This window comes from Rhea pennata, chromosome 1, assembly GCF_028389875.1.
Source record: "Rhea pennata isolate bPtePen1 chromosome 1, bPtePen1.pri, whole genome shotgun sequence".
NCBI classification, from domain to species: domain Eukaryota; kingdom Metazoa; phylum Chordata; class Aves; order Rheiformes; family Rheidae; genus Rhea; species Rhea pennata.
The window spans coordinates 51985923-52005176 of NC_084663.1; the positions used below are offsets into that span (position 1 = coordinate 51985923).

Sequence of the window (19254 nt, forward strand, 5' to 3'; positions counted from 1 at the left end):
TTTAGAAACTAAAATCTACTCGTAACTGAAACTTTAAAGAAGTTCTTTATACTCTTTATGGGTCTTATACATTGTTATATATTCTATTGCTCAACTGTGATAATTCAAATGGATTATTAGATTAGATATTTCCCAATATTAAATGTTAATACCTTCCATCTAGCAGATGGACATTTCAAGCTTGATTAAATTGCCTACTCACCAAGATTCAGTGTAGGCCCTCTGTCTAATCTATAACTGCCACTCCAGGACATCACAACATTTAAAGTTCTTTGATACATCTGTTAGTGCAATGTAGATGTCTCAGCTGCCTGCCAGAATGGCACTAGATGTCTGTCTGTGCAACTGAATTAAAGCTTTATGGTAGGATTCAGCTACCTAATCATAGGCATCCAGTGTCATTTTAGACACTGTAGGGTACCTGCTGGCCTTTAATCACTGCTCTAGAAGACCTGACTGAGCCTATGTTAGGCCCTGCAAAAGACTCAGATATCCTGCATGTCTACAGTGACATGAGACATCTGTGTTTAGGCAGCTGAATCCCACCTTCAGAGTTTGGAGCATCCTTACTGGTCAATTGGGGGGAAAAGGAACTTTAAGAGAATCATGGAAGATCATGATGTAAGGAACCTTTCTTTCTCTTCTAAGGGAAGATGCAAATCTGATTTCAGACAAGACACTAGAGAAGAATCTGAGGAGAGGGGAGGGGAAACACATAACAGAATTCCTTGACAGACTTTTAGGAGGCCTTCAGGGAAGAACAGAGCTTGAGTGAAAAATCTCTGTTGGCTGATATTCTAGCAAAAAGAGAAATCATCAGTTCCCCTGCTAATCTGTTTTTTTAACATTATGAAAAACAGGGAGTTGAGGTTAATATTACCAAATCACCTGTCTGGGTGAAAATTACTTAGTATTGTTTTCTGTTTATGTTTTTTGGAAGAGATTAGAAACTCCCAAAATAAGTAGGAGACTGTTGTTTCAAATGCACATCATGTTGCACAATATTGCGTACTGATAAGATCATGGGCACCTAAGGCATAGGAGAAATGGAAGAGCCAGGTGTTGTGCTATGTAAACCCAGCAACGATGCCCACAATCACGGATGCTACTTAGGCATGTTATGGAAGGAAAACGGCATGCATATGCATGAAAAAGAAGGTTCTCTTAAACACCAAATAACATAAAAATAATATTTAATAAAGATAAATATATACTTCATATTGGCAAAGTAATCTCAAGATCAGTTCTGCTAGAGTCCTCAGATCCTGGCTAATCCTGTTGAGATTAGTAGATTTTTGGGGTATTTATATGAGTAAAATCAAACAGTGCAGCCTTCAAATTACATATACATTTATTACTACAACCTATGATATTCTCTGAAGCAATACAGTCTTTGTGAAAAAAATGCAAAAAGCTACTGAGGTTAATTTAAGAAAATATAGCTGTCCAATAGGATTTTTGAGTAGATCAAGTATTATTAGTCATTTGCAGAGCACTCTGAATTTATATACAGCTTTGTAGCCACAAAGACAAACAACCTCTTTGATCTGAAAAGCTTATATTATAATGACTTTATATGGAAAAAATGCTATACCCATATTCAAGATCCTTATGTAAAAGAGACTTAGCTAAGATGAAAGAGTCCAGAACAGGGCAAGTGAAGTGACTGGTAGCCTAGTAAGATTTACATACAAAATAAACTTGCAAATGCTAGGATTACTTAGTCAGGAAATGACAAGCTTTAAGAAAGAATAAGCATGAAGTATTCCAAGTTAAGGACAGTGTATGCAAACTATTTGTTCTTTTCTATTCTGTCAGATTTTGCTATATAAGAACAAATGCAAGCATAAATGCATCAGATGAAAAAAAATGCCTATATATACTTCACATGCTCTGCAAAACATAGTAATACAGGGTCCTTTGAAGCAAATCGTGTGGCGTACATGTGGAAACATTTAGGATTCACCGGTGTAAGATAAAAGACATAACAGCATTCAGAGATTCATTTGTCTGTAAGCTATTTTCCTGCAAGTATCTGATAGCCAAGGAATTTGCCACACACATACATAATTGGACAGACTGGCTAAATATTCCAGGAAATCATTCTAGTGGAAAAAAAGTAGGTACTTCTTAATGCATATTAGATAAACCACTGGTTTGGCCAATGTCTCCCTATAGTTATACAGTGATACGCTCCACCATACGAAGCGTTGTCATGTTTCGGGATATTACATTCTTAGGTGCTGACTGTGTTGTATGATATGTCCATATAGCATGTTGCAGAACTGTGCAGCAATAGTTCTGCCAGAAATCCCAGTAGGAGGGAGCTGCAAGCTAATTCACTTGGGCGTGAAGAGTGATACCGGGCAAATAACTCTATGTAAAGTTCTACATTGCTGCAGTTAGAAAGCCTCTGATTCACCCTGTATTATCAAGGCCTACGGATATAGACAATAATGTAAGTAGTTATTCTGATAATTATCAATCACAGGTTAGAAAGGGAAACTTAGAAACTTAGAAACTTCTGAACTTCTCCTGGCTGGATAAACTGCCTAACAGAAGGGGCAATAATGTAACTTTCTCATATTTAGGCAAAATTCGGAAACAGTTTTCTTAAGTAATTTATAGCAAATATTTCATTTCATATTTAACAGCAAAAACTGTAGATGTTTGGTACTGAATGTCAGGTTGTAAATGTCTAATGAAAGAAAATATACCAAAAGTTCTCAGTGGGAAATATCACTACATCCATTACAAACTAGGACTACCAGATATTTTTTAGTTGTGTGGTAGCTTTAAAAACAATTTTAAAGTTATATAATCTTATCTTCAGAGGGTGGGTAAACCTTTGTAACAAGGGAATCTTTTTAAAAGTCAAGTTGATATTTTTCTGGGAGAGATGGCTTTCATATCTTTATTTCCAACAAATGTTTGTAAAATGAGATTCATAAATGAAATGGATGTAAGGGTTAAAGAATAACAATGATTCTTGCATGACATGATTCTTTTGACATGAAACTTGCAACACATAAATTATCACTATCATTAAAGGAGAATTAAGTAAAGCAACAATATTTCAAATACTGAACTGCAGCATAATTTCAAAAATCCATCATAAGTACCAGCAAAACACAAAAAACACAGCAATATATTATAATGTAATATAATATGTATCTGCATCTTTTTTCCATGCAGTCCCAAAAAATCAGGCCTAATTGTCTTACTATTTCTTAATTTATAAGTAACCAATATTGTTCTTGAATGTGTTTTGGACGTATTCTCATTATTTTCAGCTACTGGCAACTGTATGTATTTCTGGCTTACTCATCAGCATTGTCACACAAAATTCTGTCTTATATTTCAATAATGCATATGCAGGTGTGTAATGTTTTTAAAGAATACAACTTTTGATCCAAGATAGCTATCACTTTCTTCCAGTATACTTGGCCACTCTTAGCCTTTATAAAATTTCAGTCCAGCCATTATCTATTTAAATATTAGGTTGGCTCTTTGGTTCTTTGAATCATGTTACCAATTTTTTTGCCAACGTATCTTTTAACAATACATTCCACTGATTATTACTTCATAAAATCAAAAATAATTCCTTTTATTCATTTTGTATGTGTAAGTTTTTAACAAAATTATTCGTTGCATTACAGAACAAAATGAATACAAATCATTAATCTATATTCTTAGCCACCTTATTTCAAAAACAGTTCCATCCTTTGAAATGTCCCTTAGATATAAACCAAACACAGTCATATTTTTATTGCCTTTATAAACTTTCATCTGTTTGATTTTTTGAGCTAAAAGTGAATCTTCTCCTTGAATATATATGGTCAATGTTTTCAGTCATGTTAATATAAGAATTTTTAAAGTATAATTTTTCCATTCTTTCTTAATATACATAAGTATCAACTTCACTTTTTGAATGACAGAAGTAAGCAGACATTGACATTTATATGCCTGTGATGAAACCCAAATCTTTTTCTTCAGACTATACAGAACCTTTCTTAGTGTTTAAATTTAAATTACTGCTGCCAGCCTGTATTATGTATTTTATAACCACATTAAATTTAATCAGATATACTGCTGCCACTTCTGTAAAATCTCTCTGTAGTGCAGTCCCCATAATCCTACATGTTTTTACTATCTTCAAATTTATTTTGTAAGCAAAAAAATGGGAGCATCTTATTTTCTTATTCAAGTTTCCTAGTATTTATTCCAGGTAATTAGTAGAATCCTTTAATATATGACTCTGCTATTAACAGCACAGAATTGCTTTGGTCTTTTGAAATCTAAACTCCTGTCAAACATCCAAAGACAGTAAGGCACTTGTACTTGCAAATTTATCATGTAATTTATGCATTATGCTTCTGAATACAATAGCATAAATGTAAAAGCAAAAAATTGTAAGTAAATATCCTCCTTACAAAATTAAATGGACTGAGCTGCAGAAAATACTTTCATTTGCACCTTCAATTTTATTAAGTGTATATGGTAGATATTTATTATGTTAAAATCAATTTTAGATCCAATATTCACATGACTTTTCCAAAACTATGGAAAATATTTACTGTTGGTCAAGTTAAAAAGAACATGACACTTTTCAATTTCATTCTTAATTGAGAATTGTAGATATAGAATAACCTTGTGAACACAGAATAAGACAAATCCTCTTTAAGAGTCAATATTTTTCTTAAATATATTAATGAAATTAAAGTATCAATTTATGAAGGAAAAGACTGAGATGCATTGCATCCAATATGCAGAAGTTGATTATAGATGTATATATATACCTGGGAGTGTAGAAGCTCATATGAACAAATTTTTGTGTTACAATCACAGTCTGTCCAAAGCCAATGAAAAGCAGCATATCATTCAGTGGTGTTCAAACGAATTTTTTTTAGGTGGATAAAAAAAGCCATATTTGTTCTTTCTGCTTTTTCTCATTCACCAACATAATGAAAAAAACATATTGTTATAAATGCAGCATATTTCTTGTTTTAATATTATGTTCAGAGTAATTTGTTCTTACCTGAAAACACATACAGGAATATCAAACCTGACAAGAAACCTGTAACGATGCTAGTTATTACTCTAAGAATAGAGGAATCTAAATTAAAACAGTTTACTTGCTGGAGCTCTTGAAGATTCCTCACAACATGCACTTTGACATTCTTCTGTTCATTTTCCTGACACACTTGATTCTTCTGGATCCCTGATTTGCAAGTTACAGTCACTCATTTAAGTTTTCTTAACTTGGTCTTGAACTTGCACAAATTGCTTGAAGAGGTGCTTGACATGTAAGCTTTAGGCTATAAAATATTTCTAAATTTGGCCCGAGATTTTAGTTTGTAGTATAAATGTATGCTATGATGTTCAATAAATTTTCTTCTTAAAAGAATTACAGACTTTTAAACAGCTTGCTCTATCAACTTCGTTAAAAATCTGTGACTTTAACACAGCAATGAAAAAAGTTGGAAAACTCTTATATAAGATGGCTGCTTTTGTTCTTGAAATTACTGAGCCAGACTGCCATCTATTGGAAAATAAATATTTTTTTAAATTGTACTTTTTTTGAAAACTGAAACTACAAAAGGTTATTGTCAAAGTCTGATTTTGCTAGCAATCATGTTTAAAATGGCTTTAAAAAAAAAAAAAAAAAAAAAAAAAAAAGAATGCTTGTTATCTAGACTGTTAGAATCAAGGATTTTCCCTACATCATTTTCCACATCAAATTTGACCAAGCATGATTTCAAGCACAACACACAGCACCTTTTCCCACTTGCTGAACAGCAAGATCTCAGTTATGTGGAGGGACCATTTTTACATTTAGCAGACGAAGTGAAACTGTAATATGTCACCACTGAACAATAAATGGGTATAAAGCTCTCCTAGCTTGCCTATGAAGCTGTCAGGGCTTTTCAGGTCTTTCCATGCATAAGGGAATTAAAGTTTAAGTCACAATGGCCAAAATGAAAAAGAAGAAAAAGGAGTAAGAAGGTATTGAGAGTAAAAATCTATGAATCTAAACATCAACCACATTCAGTGTACAAGCCACCATTGAGAAAATTGGAAAATTCCAACTAAAGTAATCCCTAAGCATATGAATGCCTTTTCAGAGCTCTCTCTGAAATGATATAACAAGTCACATTCCCAGTTTATCTTCAGTCAGGGCTTTAATTTTATGGAGAGTGAACACAGAGTTGCCTGATAACTCATTTTATGCATGTTTTACTGACCAATGAGGATAGATTAACAAAACATGGAAATAATATTTTATATGACAGCACATCAGATGTATATTAGAAGAAAGCCAGAGTCGCAAAACCAGCCACCTAAAATTTTAAATTTCCAGTATAGCTTTAACTTGACTTTCTTTAGTGTATTCATTATAATGAACTCTTCAGTTAAATGATCAAGTAACTTGTCTTCTCACTCTGCATTATCCAGCAAACAAGTGCTCGCAGTTGATCCTCTTCATTAATTGTCCTCATTCAGGAAGCTAACACAGTCAGCAGACTTCCAGAACCTGAAACTTTATCCAGTTTTACCTTTCAGCTTCTGGAATGGAAGTGTACTGTAAGGACATTTTCACTCATCTCCTCATTTGCTCCTATTTACATTTACATTGAGGTGTCTATTCTTACTCTCCTTATTTGTACTTACTGCTCCATTGTCCCCTCCCCCCTCTCAGATGTCCAAGCCTTCCAGTCCTCAGGCTCTTGCCCTTCAGTTTTCCAATTCGATTTCTCTATGTCCCATTGAATCCGTACTACGTGATACTTGATGGGAATGGTCTGTGTTGTAACTTTTTGTATCTGTGCTACCTGATGCTTGGTGAGAATGGTCTAGTGCTGTAACCTTTTAGTGCCTAGAACAATACCGCTGTGTTAAGCAGAATACAAATAAGTAACTAACAAGGTCTTGGAAATCTGTGAGAAAGAACAATGGTTGGTTACATATAGATCCTGTGGCTTCCAGCCACTGAATCACCATGAGAAGCAGTCAACATGAAGGTCAGAAGTTGAAGAGTAATGAAATAGCGACCCCAAAGTCAATGTGGCCCCCAAAATAAGTCTGCACGCGTGCGCAGTATCATAGCCCGGTTATGCAACCAGGGCAGAGTTGGGCTAGACTCCCTGCACTTGTTGGCCCCATGTGCCGGGACTCCTGCCTACCACAAATAATCATAAATACCGGAATTTTTCCAAAGGAGAGGGGGGCTGCTACACAACAGAGGACCACGTTGCCTCCCTGGGGACGCCTGAAAAAATTGTGCCTGCCGACTCTCTCTCTCACCATGCAGACGATGAGAGAGAGCATTGGAGTGGTCCTTCTCAAGATTACCATCAGGTCGGTCTGTTTGTAAGTATCTACTAATAAACTGCTTGCTACTGAAGAGTGTTTGTGTGTGTGTGTGTATTTATGCTGGCTTGCCAAACCAGATGTTTGGCCCCTGGGAATCTAACTAGAACACCCATGGAAACTTAGAGCCAATATAAAGCTGGAATTAAGGTGTCTAATCCAAAATTTTTGATCCAAAAAAGTCTCTTTCAGATATCACCTAACTTCAGAGCTGTGAAAACTCTACCTCATATCTGACTTTAAGATTCTGTAATCACATAAAGCTCTGTTTTTGTCTATAGTCTTTAAAGGCTTATCAGCTTGGACACATCTTCCACCTAACCCGAAACAGGATCAATAAAATGTCCATTCTTCAGTCTATCATGACATAGTAGGCATGCTATCATCATAACAATATCTTCATCATCATGACTCATTTTGAAAGTCAGGATAAATATCAGAGAACTGGTCAAGAAAAAGATGTTACACAATAAAATATGTAGTGTTTTCAGTGCAAAACATGATCCAATTTTTTTCCTGAAGGCTGGACGAAGTCCATTAGTGCAAAATATATCAGTATCACTTGCTGAGTGGTTGGATGAATAATTCCTGAAATGGAAGACTGGATTCAATTCCTTCCTTGACCTAAGGAAGTTTGAAACCACCTCTCCTTCAAAAAAAAATGTTCTGTAGGTTCTGTACTACTGAGCAACAAACAGTGCAAGACAACTGACCAAGGACAGAAAAGGAACAGAATTTATTAGTGAATAGGGGATCATAAGTTCTGCTCTCAGAATTGCTTTAGTATTTTTCCAGTCATTATAAAATGCATAAAGAATCCTGGAGGGGATCAACAGGTTGGTGTTTAAGGCCTTTTATTTAGGAGACTGTATGATGTTAAAACCTTCCCTTATGCCATGGAGAGAACTGAACAACACATTGCCACATTTCCACTTGCCAGATGAAGTCTTTCACTGACAAGTTACAGTGGGCATCCCCATTACACATACGCTAAACAAAAACAGTGAGCCCTGCTCTTTCAAAGAACAAAGGTTAGCACTCAGATGCAGGAGAGAATGACAGACTGTGGATCCTAAATTGGCAGACATTCCTTTCTGCAGTCATGACCTAAACCTCATCTAGCCAGAATAGTGGCATGGGTGATTTGGCCCTCTTCGATAGAATCAGTTGTTAAAAAACATTTCCAAACACACCTGCTTCCTGCTACTTTCTCTCCCATGTACCCATGCTAGGCTCAAGAGGCAGCTCCTGCTGCTTCTTTCTCCATCTGATCAGGCTTCAATCCACAAATTACTATTATTCCCCACTGAAGTTCCCCAGTCTTGGCCATCTAATTTTCAGAAGACTAGCATGATGCAAAGTCAGGAAAAAAGCTATCTCCTTGTAGCCAGCTCCTTTGGAGACTCTCCCAAGTGTTATGACTTGAGTTTTGAAACCTGTCCTGGTCAGCTGGACTTTACATGTATTTGAAAAGCCTGCACTGGTCCTAGTCTCTGGAACTGAAATTTGTGCAAGAAATGGCATCAGCTGGCACATTACCAATAGGGCCTGAGTTCTGCACCCATTTAGTGTAGTTGTTGGCAAATTGGCACAGTCAGAATTAATGTTAGGGGAGCAGCTGCTGAACTGAAGCTGAAGCAGCAGGGACAGGTAGCTTGTACAGGAACACCTGGTGCAGGTCTCCCCCATATGCTGTCCCTGGCACCTGCAGCAGCAATGAATATAAACTGAATGAATGCAGTTAACAGGGAACATCCCACTGCCCTACTGAGATAATTTATGGAAGCTTCCCAAGGAGGTGAAACCTAAAGTCAAAAAAAGCTGTAAGAACCTTTCTCCTCTCTGATACAGATCCAGGAATCTATTCCTCACTCTCCATATCCATATATGTCTCCACTTATTTCTTTCTCCCTGTATCTCTGTGCTATACATAAATACTCATTTAGCTTTCTTCAATTGTGACTCTACCCTTTCACTTCTTCCACCACCATGCTCAACTGTCTTGCCCTGAGGATAGTTTGACAGCATTCACCTTTGCACCCATTTTCAGAGCTAAGCATATCTCTTCCTGGTTACGCTTGGATGGCTCCCTACAGCATGTGTGGATATTCAGATCATCCATACACCGTACAGTGAGTCTACACACTCAAGGAAAGGCAGCAGTTCCCCAAAACTGGGAGAAATTACCTCAAAACTGGGAATAATTTTCTGTTTGGCTGTTAGGCAGCCAGGAAGCAACGGAACAGACTAAGTGACCTTAAAATACTTTAAAAATATGAAATGAATCTTTTAGATGGAATAGGATAATCACCAATTACAGAAGAGTCCTTTATATATAGGCTTGTATGGTTGGGTCTATATTAGGAGAAAATGTGCCCTGCCTTGCATCTTGACTTGGAAGTGTGCACCATCACCCTGACTCTAGTTTCTTTGAAAGGAAAGCTGGATGCACTAGTAGGAAACAGATGAAACGTGCTTTAAATAGTCCCAATCTGGATAATTACAAGAACAGAACTATGGAGTTCACCATGGCAGGTATCTGTCATGCAATATAGTCATGAACTGTGGTGCTACAGACCGTGTCCCACATATCTTGAAGTTAAGTGACTCTTAACTCCAAGGTGTATTCTACTTTATCAAATCATTCTATTAAAAGAATAGTGCAACCTATTAAAATGTAATGATGTACTCCATTATGATTTGCCTGAATGTGCCTTTAGATTTACTCAGTCTGCTAACATTGCCATAATATCTTTAAAAAATCTTTCTTATGTTGGATCAAGCCATATAGTCTTTAAAATGCAGTTTTTCTTAGGATTAAGCTAGAGGAAGGTTAAAAAAAAAAAAAAAAAAAAAAAAGTCCTTTCCTCCAAAATTGTTAGTAGTTAACTACCATTTTTGAATAATTTTTTTCATCTCTAGGACAATATACAAATGAATTCAATCTCAGCAAATATATTTGCTTAATTTAGCTTTGTATTTTCCTGCTGCATGTAAATTACAGATTTAGTGCCTGAATACTTCCTATTCATATTCTGTTTAATTTAGGTCTGTAAAAATTTCAGAGTAGACCGGATTAATGGATTGCATTTTCTGCAAAATAGAGACTGAGCAGATTTAAATAGCAGTTAGCACCTAAATACAGGAAGACACTAGAAAGACCTGTATAAAATGCTTAAATGAGATCAGTATCTTTTGCAGACTGACTTCAACATGAGCTATATATCTAATCACTCAAGCATGTAGAAGAGTTTTACAAAAATATTTACTGTACTTTTGGGCATCTATCCATCTTTGTAAATCTCATTCTGTCTGTATATATTGTAATAAATCTTCTAGCAAATAAAATTCCTTAATTTTTTATGTTTTTTCCCCACATATGAGAACATAATTGTTTTTGATGTGTAAAAAAAGGAACTGAAAGTTGGCACTTTGCATTTTCTCCCTTTTCTATGTATTATTCCCTGGGCAATCCTACTTACTTTACCTATTGAAGAAAAGAAAATTCATTTTTTTTTAAATATGCCTTATTACCCTGGAATGAAAAAAATGAATCCTACAGCAGGAATAGTATTAATGAAGTTAAATTTTCAGCTGTAGTTGGAAATTGTTCAAATATCACATCCACAACAATTTCCAGTATCACACATTCAGCATTTAATAATATTAGCCTATTGCAAAAGTCATATAATAATATAATGTATATGAATCACAACCGAAGATGCTTGCTTCTTATTAGTTTGAGTGCTTCTCATCTAATTCTGCAAGTATTTAGTTTCAGGTACAGTAATATCCAGGCTGATTTCAATGATTTCTCATAAAAGCCTCCTAAGCACCCTCCATGCTTCAAAGGATAATTAGTCTGCGCTTTTGCTCACATTAGTGGTGCCATCAAAGCCATTCTTAATTCGGTAAGTAACACCTTTGCAAATCAAGGGAAATAATATATTCTAAATCTATAATGAGCCTATGCTATATTGTTTTTCACTGTTACATTATTAGACATATTATTCTTGCTGATTATTTCTTTCTTGAATACACAGGAAACAAAGCAAATAAAAATTAACATATTTTCCTTATAGCCCGTCTTACTTACTATATTAAGCTTGGTTTGGCTTCCGCTGGTCACAAATTCTTCCTCTGATAATTTACTAAAATTGTCCAGATAATGGTCTGATATAGTATGAGACAGATCTTCAAAAGAGTATTCCTTTTCCTGGCACAATTTGATTTCATCTAGGAGCTTTGATAATTCTCCAGTCACAGCTTCACCTTTAAAAACAGACAAATAATTAGATAATAATTAGATTACCAGGGGTAATTTGTGCCCAGAAAGGAAATGCATATTTTTTAAAATTCTATGGAGCATTTTTTATATTCCTTATATTATCATTTCAACTGTGATCTTCATGCCCAAGTCCCAGAAAAGGAAAATGTAAAGGTACCTCATGCTAGAAAGGGAACCACTGGAGATAATCTGCATGCTCCTGCCTTCCCCCGTAGCATATATTTAGTAAGCATGAAATACAATATATACTTACCCTTTCTGTTTTCTAACCCTGAAAAGTGACTAGAAATAGCAGCTATCTGAGAATGTAAAGATTAATGAAAGAATAAGAAGGTTTATACAAACACAAGACTAGTGTTCTGTACTCTGCATTGGGTTCTTGTTTGTTGCTGTAAGCAAATAAGACATTCTATAGGTTCCACAAACTGTAAGTAGGTTAGAACTGAGTTTCTGAGAATACAAAATTGTCCCATCAATGAGAAGGGGTTCAATTCTTGCTCACTTTCCCAGGATTGCATTTCCTGGAACTGTGGCAGGATACACTGGGCAAAACCTACAAGTCTAAATATGCCTCCCTACAGCAGTCTATTAGAAACCCATGTTTGGCGAATTTTGTATTGTATTTCATGATTTCACTTTCATTTATCAGATACCATTAGCTAAGCAATCCAGCAAAATGATAAAAAACAATCAGACTCTCTGTACACTGAAGGCCACTATTAGAAATATAACTGATAGCAATAAGTGTTAGAATTACCTTGTATGTTAACTTATGTTAATGGATAGCCCACTGCCTACTGCCAGCAATGACATCTCCACGGAATAATCACCTACTTGTTATGAACACCTGTATTAGGCTCTGATAATCTATTGCATGTGGATCATATAGCTATCAGTAATAACAATGAGTGTGTAAATGAACACTTAAGTTTTTCCAAGTGTAAATAAAAAAACCCCTTCTCTTTTGAAGGTTTCCAAGAGTCATATTGTTGGATATGATATAATCCCAATATAATACAGAGATTATTCCATTTTATTCCATCCTTGGAAATAAAATGCTGAAACAGATAACAAAGTGAGCATATTCAGCTCAGCACACATAAAACGCACACATGTACATATATGTAACTAAGGAAGTATCAGAGAAGATTGTATCTGCTTAGTACAGAACTCTTTTTGTGTCATTGTTTTTCCTAGCCTTTTATGCTAGGTAAGTATAAATGATATAACTTATTCTAAAATATTTTTAAAATTACAACTACTGGCCAGTTAGGACTGAGATTTTCAGAACCAAGAACAGACGCTAAAAATTAAAAGCATCCATTTGTCATTTATTATCTAAGTAACAGAAATTTGTATTCAAAACTCTTATTACTTTCAGTCAATGCCTATTTTCCACAAAAATTGTAAATAAAACAAAGGTATAAACAGTTATAGTTTTATATTCATCTTTCTAATCAGAAAATTAAAATTATTCAAGATTAATATTAGAGTAAATAAAAATTGGAAGTTAAAGACCTAAATATTAAGATTTATTTTCAAATTACATTTCACTGCCTTAAAAAGAAACAGAATTAGATTTATACCTACCAATTTATACCTTGTCCCCTAGCTCTCACTCTCTCAGTGCAAAAATCCCATGTTCTTCCACTTATGCTCTGCATTATTTACCACTGGACAAGAATGAGTTCTGTGTGCTATGATGGGAACTACAAGTGTGCTGACTGACTTGCCAGTAAGTGTATGCTAACTGGCTAGCTCATTGCTGCCGAAAAGAATATATAAAAGATGAATTTTGCCTACCCTTCTTTCAGCGCAGGCACTAATTAAAGTCTGTCTCCTCTATCCAGCTACCAATTTTCATGAAGGAAGGTAATTGATACTGCTATCCTTCTTCTATGTTTGATTTAGTTAATTGGAATTAGATTGTTAGAGAAAGAATGATAGACAGATGGACAGGAAGCACAATAATGTACAATTTCTTTCCTTCAGATTCAGATTACAAAATATACAAACAAAAGCAAGCTAGCATGTATTACATTATTTATACCCTGAAAGTGGAAACAAGAAATCTGAGATCATGACCTTACCTTTAAGAAGCAGAACTTCTTTTAAAAATAGTAATTACTTAATTTCAGGACAGACTTATTTCTATTACATACAGCAGTTGACTCCGTAAGTGATCTGTTAACGTCAAAGGAAATACTTATCGTGATACAGCATGTTTGTTCAGTATCCCAGTGGGAAACATGAATGGATCTCCAAGTCTTATGCAATTATCAGGGAACATAACATAAGGTGAAAGCATGTACATGCAACAGTGATAGGCATGGTACATGAAAGATATGGTAGAAGATTTATCTGCAGGAAGAATGGGAGAGCGGTAGTCAAATCACCCTTAAAAAGAGTCATCCAAATGTAACACACTGGGAAAGAGAAAGTAAAATGAGCCTGTAACTTGAAGGTGAACAATGTTTGTAGAGTATTTCGGCATATCTAACATGCTTTTGTTATACTTCATTATGAAATACATGTTGAAAGATAAATTAAACAGATCTAAGACGAACAAAGTAACACGTTGTAAGCCATTAGTGACTTGTCCATCCTGAGAATCCAGTTCTGTGTTTTCCAGTATGACACAGGTTACAGTATATGTAGTTAAGCTAGTTAGTTCATGGTGGAGAAAAAGCTCCTCAATATCAGTAACTTCCTTTAACTCTCCTTTTCATTTAGCATATTAGCATAAATGTGTTAGTGATATAATTGTAATATTAAAAGAAACTTCAAACAGCTTCTGCATTCAAAGAGCACATGTATTTACTTTTAGCCTTTGGAGACGGAGAAACTTCTGGGGACAAAATGCAAGACTGAAGTTCTGCGCATTCCAGTGGGGGTTCCTCTGAAAAACTTGCATTTCCTGTTTCCATATATTCTGCAATTTAAAGATATACATAGACTTAAACTCCTGATTTAATGGGTTTTTATTCCAATCAAAAGTATATTTACTACTTTGTTTTTATGAAAGCCTTTTGATTTTTTTATATTATAACCTTACAATTATTCATAAAACATTTATCTAAAACTGAACATTTATCTAAACACTACAATGGCCAGTTATTTCATCTAATCTGCTGAAAATGTTATAAAAATCTCCTTGTAGGCTTAATAAGTAGTGACTATCACACTGACTTTTCTGACTCCTTGAAATCTTTAAATAGCTTCATAACTGTTCCATCCTACTATTATTGTTGAGTCTTCTTTCCTTTTAAAGTTATTTAGTGTTTTTATTCAAGGAGCACAAAAGTAAAAATATTGATCCTGTTAAGAAAACCAAATTTTCTATTTGTGGTACAGAGACAATGCATGAGGAAAAAAGAATGTGATCTCAGAAATTTAATTTTAATTAGCCATCTGGAAAAGTGTTCTAAATTTTTCCTCCTTTTCCTCTTTGAAATTTTCCCTAGTTCCACATTCATGACAATGTTTATAAAACAGACAAATACAAAATAATGAATTATCTAAATTTCAATTTCATTACTATTCTTTTTGTGTATACTACATATGCACACACATTATATTCATGTATGTTTGTACACAGTCTAGGTCAATGGAACACTCAGAACCTTAATGAATATTATATTGTAGGAAAATATTAAATAATAAATTAGAAATTAATTTATGCAATGACAATTTTGATTTCCAGCAGAATGACTAGTTCACAGTTCAAGCAGTTATTCCGCATCTTCACTTGCTTGATTTCCCGAAGTTGCTTAGACATGCACTTTCCAATACTAGGTGGTAATCACAGCAATACATGGTGTTGCACACATAAAAGCAAACTACAACTACTTTCATCAAAATCACACTGAAAGAGTGAAAGAGTTTCTGAGAAGTGAAATTTTCCCAATTTAATATCTACAGTCTACGACACACTTGTTAAGCTTGCTTTTATTCACGATTAAATAACAAAACCCCTAAACAAAATACAATTTATGACAAAATAGGCCTCTGAGAAACTGAAATTGGAAATGGCAGAGAAACAGCACGCACTTTCAGAATGCTTATGTAGGTTGTTGTTTTTTTTAAGAATATGTGTTTTGAAGGTGTCATTTAAGTCTGATGGCTCGCAATGCCCCCCTGGATCATCTGTCATACCTTTCTCCATATGACAATGGGGACTATTATTTGTTACTTTAGTGCTGGAAGCAAAGACATCAAGATGAGTTGTAAGTAAGACCATAAGAAAAACAGTAGCCTGACAAAATACTCTGGAATGTTTTCCAGCTCTGTCAGTTATATTATTTATCAAGTTAAAGTGCAAGTTGGAAGAGATATAAAAAGGGAGGCTAGACCCCCCAAAACCAGAAAGGAATTGATGCCTGAACACATGCTCTTGAAAACTGTGCAGCTGTCCAAAAGCAAACCTAAATAGATTTCTACCAGGTGGGAGTGTTAAACTACTGGACCAATAAAGATATTATTAGGAAAGAAAAGAGTGAAAACTTTAACTTTGCTGACTAATATGCATATTAAAAAGTACTGTATTTTTATTCTTTGTCAGGCCCCACTTTCAGACTAATGCACCTACCCAAAAGCTAGTTCTGAGGAGAAAATCCCAAGTTCAACATATGTCTTATAAATACTTACTTAAAAACTGCACAGTTCCTTCCAGGAGACCTCACAAAAGGTTCAGCATATATTATGCTGTAGAGGTTTAGAATGTGACTAATGAAAGCTTGTGTTCTTTTAAGAGGCATAGTGAAACTATGTCCTAAAACTTATTACTTCTATAGGATTTTTACTCTTAATTTTGTTTTTATATTATTGAAAATTCTACCTGATGTATGACAAATAAAGACAAGGATTTGATGACGAGAAGCTTATAGTCCAGGCACTTACCTGGACTATATCAAAGAAACAGGCTTTGAAACAAAAGCATTTTTTTGATCTATTTTAAAAGTCAAAGACCAACTACTAAAAATAAAACAGTGGATACTTTTACCAGCAGTAGAAGTTTGTTCATCTGCAGCTGGCTAGAAATTCATCTTCAAAATCTGCCCAATCTTACTGAAAAAGATTAATTATATTGTTCTCATCATTTACTTTGATTATAGAGTACTTGAGAGACTGTTCTGAATTCTATCACCTTCCTCCAAAAGACAGATAATAGAGAAAAAAACCTTAATCAATTACACCACTTAATGACCAACAGTTTCTCCAGTTGTGGTCTCACAGAGTTTAGAGAGAAGACTAGCATTCTTGTGAAAGGGGACAATAAAATCTTTTAAAATGTAACCTGTCCAAATCTAAATGCCTCTTTTATCAGTTTTTTTGTATCAAGTCATCCTGTTGCATGTTTCACAGATAACCAGCATGAATAACATGGAAGGGGCAAGGGAAGCATATGTTAATATAGACACTTCAGAGACTGTTCCTCACTGTGTTGCCTTGGGAAGAATGGAGCATGTTACATCTGTTGACTCAAACAGCAGATTACGATTCAGTGAGGATTAATATCGAGAATCCAAAAAGTTTTACTTACTTGGTAGCATTCTCTCCTACAGTTACCTGGTTTTAATATAGCCCTACTCAGTCTAAACAGGGCTATGTACACAAAAAGGAATAGTATAACAGCGGTCACATAGCAATAGAAATATGACAGCGGTGAATATAAACCCTAGAAGACAGCAAATGTTCGAAAGGTCAAATGGCTGGAACTAGAACTCCATCTGTTTCTGTACAGTCTTCAGGCCAAAGCCAGGCAGAAGAGAAAGTGTTAATATGTGAGCAGAAAAACACAGCTCTCTTCAGAGTAGAGAGCACCAGGAAACTCGCCATGAAAACACAGCCTAGTTCAGTTGGAGTAACTGCTGAACTTCAAGGAGCAGTAAAAGCCTAGGCTTTAGAGAGCAGCTTGCTTTAACTTTAGCTTATCTCGGTCCTAATTCCTTGGTCAGGTAAGAGGGTCAAGATTTTTGCTTTATTTATAAATCTGGGCTTCTAGAGTAATGCTTTGCCTCCTATTTTTTATATTAGCCTTAGAGAACTTCTTAATTGTAATGGAAGAAGAAAAAAAAGTTTTAATGAAATATAAGCTCCTTTCCCTCTTTGTTTAAAAGTCTGTGTCAGCCAGGCTATGGGAGTGGGCTTACTAAGAGTTTCTCCTAGGAGTAACTTTCACTAAAGGGACTGAAAGGCATTTAAACTCAAAAAGCCAAATTTGATTAGAATCTGAATACTTGCCTTTTGAAATAGAAGAATCTTAAAGTAACTAGATTAGAGGGATAAAACAAGTTTAGAAGCCACTCCTCTCCGCAACTTGTATTCTTGCAGAAGGGTCCTTATTCCTGCTTCACTCCCTGCCTTCCTGAAAGGCAGCAATCTTCACAGCACTCTCTACCCTCCAAAGGCTCTGCTTGAGGCCCAGGTCTCCACTTCTCCCAGCACCTGGCTGAGCCTCCTGCAGTTCCACTGTTTCCTGCCTGAGCCCATGAGCTCTCTGGAAGCTCCTGCTGAGATGGCTCACTTGCTTCCCCTGAGAAGGAGCAATCTCCAGCCCACCCAAGGCTCCTGTAACCCACTTCCTCTTCTCTTTAAGCAGCATCACATACAGAACGAGCTGACAGCTGTTACCTTCTAGTCTGCTAAGGTGACAGACTTGAGCTGAGGCTGGGCTGACCTCTTCTAAATTTCAGAGAACAATTCTAAATGACTCGAATTCAACTTAGTCCCAGAAAACCCTGAAATCAGTAGATGCTTAAGACCTAGACATGTAAGTGAATATTTGTGCCTGTGTTCAGGGAAGACAAACAGAAACAAGTACCCAAGTATTGATGTGATTCTGAGATAGATAAGGGAGTACCTAAACCTCAACTCCCCAAAAGAAATATCTTCCTCAAACAGCACCTTAAAACAATAAATAAACATAGTTAATGTGATACAGCTTTTGTACAATAGTCTTATAAAAGGAGATGAAAAGTCATCAGAAAAGAAAGGGATTAAGATAACAATTCTTTTCCCCTCACGAGACAGCAAAAGCCTAGAAAAAGCCTAAACTGGAAACCTATTTCGACTATCGATTAGGCTAGGCATCTGTACTGAAGGGAATGGAATATCTGTTTGTCTACAGAACGAGCAGTAGAGAAAGAGAAAGCAAGAATAAACAAAACAAGGACTGTACTAATGATACTGCAGTTTTTTAAGCAAAGAGGAGAAAGGAGTCCTGGTTCTGCTTCCCATTCAAGCAGCTGCTTATGCATTTTCCATTTATGAATAATTGCGTAACATGTAGAGACAACGTTAGTTTCTTTAGCAGCTTCAGCAGAAGAGAGAGGAAATAGCTTTCCATTAAATCTCCCTCCATATTGTCTATGCACCAGTGCTTATTATGCCTTCCTGCTGCTCTTGTCATTTTTCATCTGTTTATCTACTATCTCCTTCTTTCATAATAACCAGAATTCTGTTTCCAGAAATAGTAAAAGAGCAAGATTCTAATAGAGAACATAGTGGGAAGAGTTGAAAGATCATATAATACGCACCTGCATCACGTTCACATGTGCTAAAACACAGCTGGTTGGTTTAATTTTAGGCCTACC

The 19254-nt window shown here is 35.4% G+C and overlaps 1 protein-coding gene across 2 annotated transcripts in view; it reads right to left on the reverse strand.

Moving 5' to 3' along the window:
- ANKS1B (ankyrin repeat and sterile alpha motif domain containing 1B) overlaps nt 1-19254 on the reverse strand; it is a 432952-nt gene that overhangs the window by 341999 nt on the left and 71699 nt on the right. For both annotated transcript variants that reach the window (XM_062585768.1, XM_062585759.1), the window contains exons 7-8: nt 14481-14591; nt 11468-11643 (exon numbers count right to left, since the gene is read on the reverse strand). In XM_062585768.1, coding sequence (XP_062441752.1) covers nt 11468-11643; nt 14481-14591 — 287 coding nt within the window. The remainder of the gene's footprint in view (nt 1-11467; nt 11644-14480; nt 14592-19254) is intronic.